The 12,779-nt window shown below is 42.9% G+C and overlaps 1 protein-coding gene across 1 annotated transcript in view; it reads right to left on the bottom strand.

Moving 5' to 3' along the window:
* Window positions 1-1,312: 1,312 nt before the first annotated feature.
* Window positions 1,313-12,779, bottom strand: part of LOC119741510 (neuroendocrine convertase 2-like) — a 29,973-nt gene continuing 18,506 nt past the window's right edge. The window contains exons 3-11 of the mRNA XM_038217291.1: window positions 12,407-12,610; window positions 8,430-8,538; window positions 7,615-7,729; window positions 7,030-7,118; window positions 6,286-6,461; window positions 5,562-5,777; window positions 4,241-4,341; window positions 3,754-3,981; window positions 1,313-3,469 (exon numbers count right to left, since the gene is read on the bottom strand). Coding sequence (XP_038073219.1) covers window positions 2,575-3,469; window positions 3,754-3,981; window positions 4,241-4,341; window positions 5,562-5,777; window positions 6,286-6,461; window positions 7,030-7,118; window positions 7,615-7,729; window positions 8,430-8,538; window positions 12,407-12,610 — 2,133 coding nt within the window. The 3' untranslated portion in view covers window positions 1,313-2,574. The remainder of the gene's footprint in view (window positions 3,470-3,753; window positions 3,982-4,240; window positions 4,342-5,561; window positions 5,778-6,285; window positions 6,462-7,029; window positions 7,119-7,614; window positions 7,730-8,429; window positions 8,539-12,406; window positions 12,611-12,779) is intronic.

Below are 12,779 nucleotides of genomic sequence, written 5' to 3'. Positions count from 1 at the left end.
AAAAGCGGCACTTATTTCGGCAAGAACACGTATCGGGTGTTGCTTTTGTTTTTTGACTGGTGAAAGTACAGGACACGTGCTAAAACAAGATCACATTGTATAAAGCCATATTTGTGCTTTAAACAACCAGCTGCATTCCATACGCGAACAACACTAAAGTTTCGTTACGTTGCAACGTTCCAGAGCTTTTTTTTGGGGGGGGGGGTGCATATCAACTTGGAAATTTTCGCAAAGCTTGGCAACGTTCGTTTATAAAGCGAAACGCATCCCCGTTTCTTCTTGACCCGCATAAACAGAAAGCATACCCTCTTACACGCTTGTCACATCAATAAACTTCATGCTTTTTGACGAAAGTAACATCTAATAGATCGTTTGCACTTTGGCCATCTTGGAGGTATGCAGTTTTGTTCAACGTGGACATATAGGAGTGGACGTATATTGCGCATTCGTTGTTAATGCATTCACTTAAAAACAGACCTCAGAGATGGCGGTGAATGCAGTGGATCTATACAAACTGCGCTAACTAGGAAAAGCAGTGTTAAAAACTAATAATTCTAAAAGCCATGTTATACAAAGTGTTAGTTGTTGAAGTAATGGTGTGATTTCAAAATATTTGACGAGAAAAAAAAACAATACTGAGAAAAAAAAAATTCAATATCTAAATTGATTTTCCACATACCATTTGCCATATCTTGGGAACAGAAGTATACTGCCTACAGATAGGCTAGATTTTGATTAAGTACCATGCCGTTGATAACCTTTTGAATGCATCATTTTTCCGCAGGAACAATTTTGCCTCTAAAAGATTTCTATACCTACATTATATACTCTGATGGGAACATGCATTGCGTTAATAAACTTTTTATTTTATTATTAACAAATCCCTTCTTAGACTTTACACATATTATTTATGTACAAGTACTAAGGAAGAACACTGAGTAGTCTGAGTCTATTTTATGTTTAATTAATTTAATTGTTACTTACTCAAGGTGAACACAAACATAATTTGCCAACCTTACAAAAAGTTCAAAAGACAATTAAGTGCCTCCATACATAAGAAAATACCACCAGGGTTCAAGCAGGCCGCCATAATCTTCAAACTTTTTTTTAAAGATGAAGAAATTGGGAGACGTGTGTAATATGTGATGCCTGGTGAATGTGTTACTGACGGGAATGATGGAAGTACAACTTGATTTCAAACACGGGTCCTACACACAAGGATTAACGACTGTTCTGAGCTCTAATACAAAATGCACTGACCGGACTTGCCTAAATTGGTTAGACGCGTGATAACGGGCATTAATACCCGTTGACTTGTAATCGCGAATTTTCCATGTGTGCCATTGTGTCCTTTTTTGCATGACATCTAAAACGGAAATATTCATAAAGCTTTAAGCAAAACCACTCCTTATGTAAGATATAATATTATTGTTCAAAATTGTGAAAAAAAAAACACTTCAGGATATAACAGACGGTATTGTGCAGTTTTTTGTCGTCATAGATAAGTATTTACCCGAGAAATAAAAGTCAAATTTCAATAAAAAGTTTTAGAGAAATGTCATCCCGAACCGATAAAACAAATGCGACATTTCATTGTTCATTTTAAAACTAAAGATATAGTGCTCGGCATTAACATAGTTATGTAGTTATCACTTATCAGAATTCAATTATAAAGACCAAAACGTAGACTCATGAATATTCAAAAATATAATTAGCTGGCTTGACAGACTTCGACAACAGATCGGGCGCAGAGCCCAGCAAATGTGAAAGCCGCCGCGCGCAGGGGTCTTTGTTGACAAGTATTCATGGTATTTGCCACCAGTACGGGCCGTTATCGGGTGTCTAACCAGGAGTTTGACCGAGTCGTTAATCCTTGTGTGTAGGATCCGAGTTTCAAAGAAGCTGCAGTAGATACGTGGGAGCCATCTTGGAAATGGTTACCGTAGCAACGGTGTCAGAAGTATGTCTTTTGACCTTTTTGTAAGGACAATCTAGGACATAATTACACTAAATAAAACAACAAAATTCGAGCAACAACCTGACGAGTACACCTAGGATAGGCCTATATGCTTACAGTATCGTCCAATCACCAAACATGACACAGGTGATTTTACCTATGATAAAGAAACCATGATTTTCCGTTCAGACTGTGATGGGATACTGCACATTGAGGTACATGTATTCCGAACAGATAATGCTCCTCAAGTAAAGCTTATGTTAAACGCCTCAACATAAAATGGCTTTTTCTATGATGGTGCGTTTTTGCGGACTTTGTAGTCCTTGCTGTTTAGGATATTCAACGTTGTTTTGAGTAGTGACGCCAACAGATCCTTCTCAATTTTCTGTCATCAGTATTGATTTAGAACAGTGGATAAACTGTACTCGGTGCAGAGCTGTGTTTGCGTGTTCTCTGACATGGAATGATTTTTTTTTTGGAATTGAGTACGCATCATTATTTCAAGAACGGCAACCAACATACATTTAGAAGGTTGAAAGTTGGAAACATTTTGTTTCTGCCAATATGCAAAGGATCTGTAGGCGTGAATGGAGGCTGAGGGTGGGTTCGGGTGGGTATTAATATCCATATGGATATTTCTGTTGACCATACTTCTCTTCAAACAGTTGCCCAAGTTTGCTCCAGATGTCCGGATCCTTCCAGTCTATGTTCTCTTCATCCTGATCAGTCCATCCATCCCACGGGTCCTGACCCACCGGCTCACCGTAGAACTCGTTTTCCCCGTACCAAGGCTCCCCGCCATCAGGGTAATAGAACGCTTCTGGTATGTCCCTGGAGTCCTGTAGGCCATCGACCGTCAGTGGCGGCAGTACTGCGTTGTCCAGCGCTGCCGGCATTTCTAAGATGTCATCCTCTCCCTCGGTTTCATCTTCATCTTCGTCTTCGAGTTCCTGGTTTGCCTCTTTGTTGATAGCGTCCTCTAGATCTTCAAGGAGCTCGACCTCTTGACCCAAGTCCAGGTTTCCTCCCGCCTGACTTTGTTCAAGCTTCCGCTGCTCCTTCTCCTCGATTTCTTGCTCCTTCTCGGCCTCCAGGACGGCTTGATTGCAGCTAGACTTGGACTTGGCTTCCTCGATGTAGGTGCCTTCTTTGGTGCCGTGTAGCACCAGAGTCCACTCGGTCAGGGTGGCGACGTGCGGGCTGCCGTCTGCCATGGCTACCTCGAGCACCCACTCGCCCCGGGGGTCTTCCCCCCAGGTGTGGGAGGTCATGAACGGCCAGCGCTGGAAGCCGTCGATCACGTCCTCGTCGGCTGGACGCTCACTGAGCAGGATGCTGTGGGTTCCCATTGGGGACGTCAGATAGATGGTCACGTCACCACGCCGGGTGCTGTTCAGGGTGATGATAGCCTGAGTGTGTTCCAGGTAGTTCACCATGTTGTCCTGGCCGTCGCAGGCGTCAGTGGTGAGTCGCAAGACCAGCTTCTCACCAGAACGACCGTCTGGAACTTGACTGGAATTTGAAAAAGAAAGCAACGTGAAGGGCATCCCGTTATTTCATATTATGTTCTGTGCACTTGTGATTCAAGAAGCCATAATCTTCTTATTTCGACTGTTTAGGAAACGATGCAGAGTAGTCTACTTTTCCCTTTCCCCTCTGGGTATTTGTGAGAGCCATCCTTATGTCAATGTGTTCAACCCCCGCCCCCCGCCCCACATCCATCCCACCCCCACCATCATCAACAAATTCGGTTGGAGATCCGTCCATGTCTGACTTCAAGGAGTGTATAAGCTCACCTGACGCCCTTGTAGGTGGCCCCTGAACAGTGGAACCGTTCCGGCACTGTCTTCCATTTCTCGGCCAGCTCCACCATGGCTCCGGCGTCCAGTACGCCAAAGCCGAACAGGTGGTTGAACTCCAGGCCCACCCCGTTGCACTGCCACTGGTAGTTGTCGTCGTAGAGCTGATTGCGCTTGGAGGTCAGGACGGTCAGGTGCTGGATATCCCTCCAAGTCAGGCTGGGGCTGTGAATGACAATTCAGACTCAATTAACGCAGATATTGGTTAACATGTACATTACTAATAGGCAGGTCGTGGGTTCGAGTCTAACCCAAATAAACTGTCGGACAGCACCGAGTATGCAGTGCTTACAGAAATTACGTCTAACCAAGACTAAGTTTACCTTTTACTTCGGTCTGAAGTTATAACTCAACCTGGACCTAAACATCACTCTGAATGTCCCGGATGCAGTGACTTGAAAACTTACATGTTCTCCGTACTTACTTAGCTTCTAGAGCCAGAGCGAAGACACCAGCAGCCTCAGGTGCCGCAGCTGATGTGCCCGAGTGAGCTAACGTGCAGTTACCGTACAAATCCGTAGTGGCCTGGAAATAATGAACATAAGTGGTGAAATAAATAGAAGTAACATGGATGATATCCTACTGTCGTGTATAATTTGCTTGGTATGGCATGATGCATGCGTCGCTGCCAAAAAAAGTCACTAGAGCTGAAGGAGTTTTATACGAAAAGAAACCTACGGTGATAACATAATATCCAATATGATAACCACTTCATGCAGAGCAGCTGCTTCAGCTAGACATGCATTAGCGGAAGCCTTTTTTTTACGCAAGTCGTTGTAACTGAATTAAAATAACGAGTACAGCCAAGTCTATTCTTCTCATGCGAGGACTGGAGCATGCTAGTTGTGAGGGCAATCTATCTGAGATGACCATAACCAGAACATCATCATGTATAATGTGTTAACTATACAAAACCCCGGCCGCGGCTGCCACGTTCAAACCTTATGAAAATACTCCAACCATTGGTATCACGTGACACGACATGGTGTCTCTGTACAGGGTGTTCCAAAAAAAAATGCTCCACTCTCCTTTTTTTTTTTACAAATTCAAGCAAACCTGAATGCATTAATTTTCTTATTATGCATGGTAAAAATGCTATGTGTCTTGGTTGTTATCTACCCAAAAAATTGGATCATACTATCAATCCACTAGGGACAGAAATGCTTTGTAAAAAAAATTGTAAATCAACCACACGTAACAATTGTTCACCTATGGCTGATTGTTCACAATTGTTACGTGTGGTTGATTTACAAATAGGTATTTTAGTCAAAGTCCAATAAATGGACAATGCCATGGTTAGTTGGTTTTCTCTTGTTTGCTTGACAACAAGTGATGACTGGTCTTTCATAATAGATACCAAGTAGAATTTTTGAAAAGCACACTTGACAAAAATCGATATTTTTAAATTGGTGATTTGAGTCCCCAGCGCAGTTGGCAAATGGAGGCGAGTTCATATTTAAGCATTGCTGTCCCTAGTGGATTGATAGTATGATCCAATTTTTTTGGTAGATAACAACCAAGACACATAGCATTCTTACCATGCATATAATAAGAAAATGTATGCATTCAGGTTTGCTTGAATTTGTAAAAAAAAAAAGGAGAGTGGAACATTTTTTTTGGGACACCCTGTATATAGTAAAAACAAAAATAGACCAATAATTGAATTGGAGAAATGTTCACGAGCTGGAGCTTGAAGCCGAAGATGAGGACGAAGCCAATATTTCTTAAACCCCTTATAGACTCACCACACCAGCCTCGGGATGCCTGTTCCTGCCGTTGCTGAATGTGGAGGCCAACGTGGATGAGCAGGACTCGTCGTAGAGGGCGGTGCGCCCGTCATTGATGGCCGAGTTGATGGAGATGGTCCACATGCTAGACGCGTACCCGTCACAGTTGCAGTCGTCGTTTGGGCCACCGTCTCCTGAGGCCCACACGTAGATGCTACCCTTGCCACCACGTCCCTTTGAACAAAAGACAAAATATGCTAATTGAAACTGAAATAATCGGTCCCTGATTTTCACCATACATGCGTCAAAGTAGTCCTATAAATCTAGAATCCCTACAATCAGTTTTACCCTGTGCTTTATAATGTTAGATTATAAAGATCAAGGAGTAATGTTTTAACGAAAAAACTACCTTTTTCTATATTTTGGGCGTTTTGCAACCCCCTGAAAAAAGGCTTTGATTTTAGAATGCTTTCTTGCGCAAAAACAGATTGCGAGTAGACTCGTTATCAGTTCTTACATTATCGCTGCTGATAGGGGGCTAAAACAAGTCTACCCTGCGAAAACTGAATTTTATTATCGGGTGGCAAATTTCATAAGATTTTTTTTTCGTGCGATGACTCATTCTCAAGTGAATTACTTTTGTTTTGTTAGAAATATACGGTGGCAATTTGAACAAAACTCGGGTGAAACTTAAAAGAACAAAGAGAGTACAACCAGTGATTGGAGAGGTTTTGAGACGAACCTTATTGACTCCATCAGCGATCGCCTCTAGTGTCAGGTCCCGCGGCCCGTCCACCGTCTTGCCGTTGTCCTGCGGCCCCCAGCTGGCGCTGTAGATATCAATCAACTGCGGCTCATGTCGCATGGACGATGCCTCGATCAGGTCGGTCATGAAGGGCTGGTCCAACATGCGAATTCCTAGACAGAAGACATTTTAGTCTTTTAATTTTTTCCTTTCTTTTTAATTGTCACAGATTATGAAACCAAGGATTCTTCAAAAGGGCACAGGGACAGAAGCCGGAAGCCTGACGAAACCTAGAAGGAGAAGACGATGATGAGTGAATGCTCAGTTTTAAAATGTCGAAGGAAAGCTCTTGACGGATTTCCGAGGGGTACCAAAGGAGTCTAGCCAATAAACAATGCAATCCACATGCCGGCCTGGGTGGGATATGAAGCCAGGCCACAAAGGTGATATACAAGGAAAGTACCGATGCGCCAACCTACAGGTTCCCCATATCCAAAATACGCCATGACTGTACTGTCAATTATCAGCGTGCATTCGGCATGGCTGACTCAAGCAGGTCATCAAAAGTCAATCACAAGTGATCCAATCCCAAGTCTGGGATAGAATATTAGTTGTTCATGGCCCTGTTTCTTTCCACCTGACTTGCGTTTTGACTCGTGATTGATAATTAAAATTATCTGTTGCTGGCACTTACAAATCCAACAGAAGATGGAGATCTATACTGCGTGCATGCCTACTTACCTGCGATTTTCGAGTTGTAAGCAATACCAACTCCGCAGATACCGTTATTGGCTACGGCAGAGACCTCGCCTGCACACCGTGTTCCATGACTACAAGAAAAGTAGAAACAGCGTACATACAGTTTAACAGTTTAATTGGGTCTTTCAATAAAAATGGTTTTCACTATAAAATTTCTTTTCAAAAAGCAGTTGTGCGAATGGAAATGTATGGGCGGTTATGGGCGCAGCTTGAAAAGAATGTTTGCTTTTTTAACACCATGATTTGGGACTTGGTCCCGTGAGTATTGATACAAATTACGAGAAGTCTTGGGGCGACAATGGTTCCAAATCTCGGCTTCGTTTTTACCTCAGACTTCGTCGTCGGCTGCGGGAATTTTAAGGCCTAAACCAAATGTACAACACTCTTACTTTTTGACTACTATTATATTGATTTGACACTCAGTAGCATCGATACTGAGCCTCCGTTCCCCAGGTTTGAATACTCAAACTATGGGACCTGAAACTAGAGCTCGAAGCCTTAAACTAATGAGTCCTTTAAGGGGCTGGTTGCTGCCACCAAGCGTTTGGAAGACGCATAATGTTTTACCTGTTGAACCAGTCGTCCGTGTATCGTGGGTACGGGAATGCATCATTACTGCTGTAATCAAAGCTAGCAGCTAGATTGAAGTTGGGCGCTAGATCGTCGTGCATGTAATCGATACCTGCATAATGATGGATACATCAAAGATTATCGATACTTGCAACATTGACTATGACTACTCAAGCAAATACGTGATAACAGTTTTATGTTGGTTTCCTAGTATGATTGTGTTGTAAAACCTGGTTAACAATAATATTAAAGGGCATTATACGATCTGGAATGCGCCCAATTGGGCTACAAAACGCGTTTTAAACGAAATAATATTAAATAGAAAAAGCATTTAAAAGTGGAATATAAACGTCCATACAACCATCCTTTAAAAACTGGGCGGTTTTGTGTTAAAGTTGTTCTTGCGAGAACCATGCAAGAACGAATTTCGGGGGTCATAATTTTGTCCCCGAAAAATCGAGCTGTTTAGTGCTAGTTGTGATCCAGTCGCACTTTTCTTTGGCACTCTGTGGACGTGTAAGAAACAACATTTGTGTATGTGAATTAGTACCACGCACATAATGTGTACCCTGCATTGATTATTTGGAGCTTTATGTAAACAATTTACCGACTTGAACATGCATATGTTAACAGCAATTGGAGATCGTTCAACCACAAAGAGAAGAACGAATGATGTATATATATTCAGACAGACTACTTGAAATTTTGAACCTGCCATACATTATAATGTAAGACACGGTTTTAGGTTTTTTTTAAAGGTAAGGATGAGGTTACATTTTGAGAACGTATAGGTTCTGATAACGATTACTCACCATCGTCCATGATTGCAATGGTCACGCCTTTACCCGTGTAGCCTTTTTTCCAGGCGGCCTCTACGTTGAGATCCAGGCCCTTCTTCCCGTTGGCCTGACCGGTATTTTTCTGGAGAAATAAAAGGCGCAATTATAATTGGAGGATATATTTACGGTACTTGCAGAGGGTCGAGACGATCCCTTGAACTGCAGCCCTTTATGCACTTTTTTCTTGGTTTACTTGAAAGTGTGGCAAGAAACTAGATTTAAATACAGCCATACTGAACGTATTACAGTGTTGCAGTCAATTGGTTTTTGTTCCGTATTGTACGTTTCCATGCTGCCTTTGGACCTCATACTCTCTAAATTCCAAAGACTGAAATTCACTCCACTCGAGTGTAGATTCACTCCCACAGTCGGAAACTAGGGACTAGACGCTATAGAGTCAAATTTCTTCAATCGTAAAGATCGAGTTTTCACTCGAGCTTCGACTGAAGTGGCTCATTTTTCATACTATTTCAATCGAAAAGGAGAGTGATTTTCACTCTTAAACGTCTAGTCCCTAATTTCACTCTTTGGAATTTAGAGAGTACCTATACGCCCACAGCATTAAAAGGAAGATACAACATTTGCAAACATAAAAAAAACCCAAATGATCAAAATATCACGAAAAACCTTACTGGATTGTTAGGGAATGACAGCAAAGCATTCTGTAAAATCGTGGCTACTGGTGTGCTGACATTTTCAAGAAAAATTGTATTTTTCCAACGCTGGTCGGCCGACCAGTGTTGGAGAAAACTGGCTTATTTTCAAAAATTGCTCCTACTTTTTCATATTTAGTTATTTTCTTTGCAATTGATTACACACCTGTGAAGGAGTACAAGCCTGCCAGACTGATTTTCTGACCTTACAATCCACCTAAAGTCTACAAATTGCTCTGTTTCATCTTAAGTTGGGTCAGGGAACCAGACTACAAGAACATGATTGGTTTTCTTGGTTTTTCCAGCATCTACAAGCCCAAAACGTGAAACAAGTCAGTTTAACAATATTTGCTATTACATTCTAATCCTCCAAATCCATTTATTTCTGAAAATTGCAGCAAAAGGGTCATACCATGTCAGACCAACGCACTTTTTTACCTTATGTCTTCCGATTTTGATAAAAAATTGCTGTGCTTGTAGGTCTTGATGAGCAATGAATGCACACCAATTTTTAGACCGATCCGACCTACGATATGGTCAGGGCAGAAACCACAAAAACCGGACATTTTTAGAGTAAAATACCACCCTTTTGGTAGAAATATGTCAAAACCATGTCCATGTTCATCAAATATATGCGAATTTGGTATCAATATAATAAGAATTGCATGCTCAAATCAACTCTTTTGTCCAAATTAAATTTTGTGAAAAGTAGGTCACGTGACCTTTAATATGTTATCGTGACCTTTGACCCAATTTATGTACTAATATAAAAATGACTTAATAGAGCATGTCTCCTTCTATCAGAATCCACTAAAAATCAATTGGGGTCTTCAAAATTTACAACTTTATGACTATTTTTGTACAGTTGGTAGGTTACAAATTAGTCAATTTATAGACTTTACATTACAAATCCACCCACACAACTTACTATTCTGTTTCTAAAGGTACTTAAATTAATCTTGGTTTGGGAATTTCTCATGTTTAGGGCTGATGAGGTCTAACCAGACTCATAATATAAATTAACAGCAGTGGCGCACCCAGGATTTTGCTGTTTGGTGGGGGGGGGGGGGTCTCATAACTTGTTTGTTTTCAAATTTCTGTAGAAGATTGAAAAAAACCCTCAAAATTCAAACAAACAAATTGACAACCTTGGAGGGGGGGGGGGGGTCCAGCCCCTCGAGGCCCCCCCCCCCCCGTGCCACTGATAATTAGTTATCCCACGAGTGCGCTTTGAATTGAGGGCTCCCCACCCACCCCGGGGTGCCACTAATAATTAGTTATCCCACGAGCGCGCTTGGAATATGAAACAATGCAATGCTGCTGTGACCAGTGGCGTCACCAGACTTTTCAGTCTGGGGGGGGGGGGGGGGGGGGCACAGGGGGGGCACCAGCATTTGATGGGGGGGGGGGCGCACTTAGGTGGATACGGATCGCCGTCCTGGGGGAGGGGTCTAAGGGGAGGGGGTGCATACGGAGGATGGGCTAGATGCAAAATGGTGCCACATTTGATGCTAAATTCGATCTGAAGATATCTCCAGAAATTGCTATTTTTGAGGTAATGATTTTAACAACGCGCAGAATTTTGCAGAGGATAGGGGGGCACCAGCATTTGATGGGGGGGGGGGCACTCGGGGGGGCACTAGGTTTTCAGGGGGGGCACGTGCCCCCCCCCCCCCCTGGCCCCCCTTGGCGACGCCACTGGCTGTGACCCATATGCCACCCGACGCACTACATTATTCCGTGTTCCACGAGCACAAGTGGGCTAACGAATTTATCTTCAAGCAAACTGGACGTCGAATGCTTGAGAGTCGATTGTCATCAGCAGTTACTGTTCAGGGTACGCAACAGCTCTATGCTTTCTACCCGGACCCAGTACAGCGGACACACATCCAGGTGAAATTTATCTCGAAGGAAAAAAAAATGCCAAATCTGTGAGACTCATTCAATTTCAAGAAGCGCAGTGTTGAATGAGTAAGGTAACTTTGATTGCGATATTGAGTATTATCTTCAAGCAACATTGAATCCTACACCCTGATTAGTCCATCTATAGCAACAACAGTGTGATTTGATATAATACTGCACAGCTATACTGCATCCCAGATATCGAATGTACATGTACATGTATGTATTGTGTTCTTTTTATTTGCTGCTGAACGGTCCGATACACTATGCACCTACATCCCTCACCACGTACAATGTACGCATTCGACGTCAAGTTTGCTTGAAGATAAATTCGTTATGGCTCGTGGAACACGGAATAATGTCGTGCGTCGGGTGGCATATGGGTCACAGCAGCATTGCATTGTTGCATATTCCAATATTGTTTCATATTCCAATAGCTCTGCGGCATTAGCCACGTCCACAGAGTTATTAAATTAATTTTAAAAAGCTCCAGACATTTTTCTCGTGCCTGATTTGACAAGCATTTTTTGTGTGCTGGTGAATCTTCTGTACTTTGCGCATGCAGCTCTATGAAAATTGACCTCAGCTCTTGTATGTATAGTCCACGGTGTGATCAAAATGCTCAATATGGCGTCAACAGAGCATGAAAGGAACGCGCTCGAAAAGTGTCAGACAGCGGCCGTGGCCGTGCGTCACTGGTGATATCAATCATTGTATCTTCCACTGAGGTACGTCAAGTAATACTTGCTCAAAAAAAATGCATAGCATGGCATTTTTAACACCTCGGCGTTATGCATGTGTTGTCAAATTGGGTATACAATGACTAGAGCCGCTGTCGACAAATGAACTGCCTAATTAGTCTCGTTTTAGGTGGAGATTTCCCCATCAGTCAAATACATTGTGTACACGGGATTTTGCCGACAATAATTACTAATGGTGGGTGTGACACCCCACACACATCCCCCTGTAGCGCGCGACGCCCGTGATTGTGTCATTTTCGGCAAATATGCCAACCTGAACAGTACCACCCAGCAGTGTTGTATTGGACTCCATCACAAGTCCTCTCAAGTCCTCCAGTACTAACTCAAACTCAACTGATCTGTGACGAAATCATTCCTTTGTTATTACAGTGTTCACCCCTGTTTCTTGTACTTCCTTGCGGCCGATGAGGGGGTGCTTGTGAACAGAGCGGATAGTGTCAGTTATGTCGCAATGTTTGATGCCCCCCCCCCCTTCATCGGCCAGCTTCAGACAGGATCATATAATTATACGGGCCTGATGGAAGTCGACAAATTTGCTTCACCAAACCCCTCCCCCCCCCCCCCCAAAGTCTTTGCTACCCCACCCACGTGCTCCTTATAATTGTGCTTACAACAGTCCAGCCAAAAAACTCACCAGGAACCATTGTTTAGGTATGAGCGGATCGTTGAAGTCCGTCCAGCTCTTCTCTGTGTCCTTGTCTTGACCCGATTCTCCGCCCGTGTCAGTGCTGGTCGTCTTGGCGGCCACTTCGCGCCTGAACCTCCTGAACGCCTGGTGCAGATCCTTGAAGCCTCTCTTGTCCCTCTTGAAACCCGTCTGTTGGATGACCCGCTTTATCTGCGCAAAGCAAGGGCAATTAGTCTCTAATAAAAACACATCTCATACATTTTCCTGGGGGATTGAAATATCCCGTAACTGTGATTGGCAGTGAGCAATTTTGGCCTCTAGTAGATTAGCAGAACTTATACTTAAACTTTATGTAGGGTTTTAACTGAGAGGTCCTTTT

This window comes from Patiria miniata, unplaced genomic scaffold, assembly GCF_015706575.1.
Source record: "Patiria miniata isolate m_02_andy unplaced genomic scaffold, ASM1570657v1 HiC_scaffold_5, whole genome shotgun sequence".
NCBI lineage: Eukaryota > Metazoa > Echinodermata > Asteroidea > Valvatida > Asterinidae > Patiria > Patiria miniata.
Note: the sequence above shows the minus strand (reverse complement) of the source record. Positions and strands in the feature narration are given on the sequence as shown.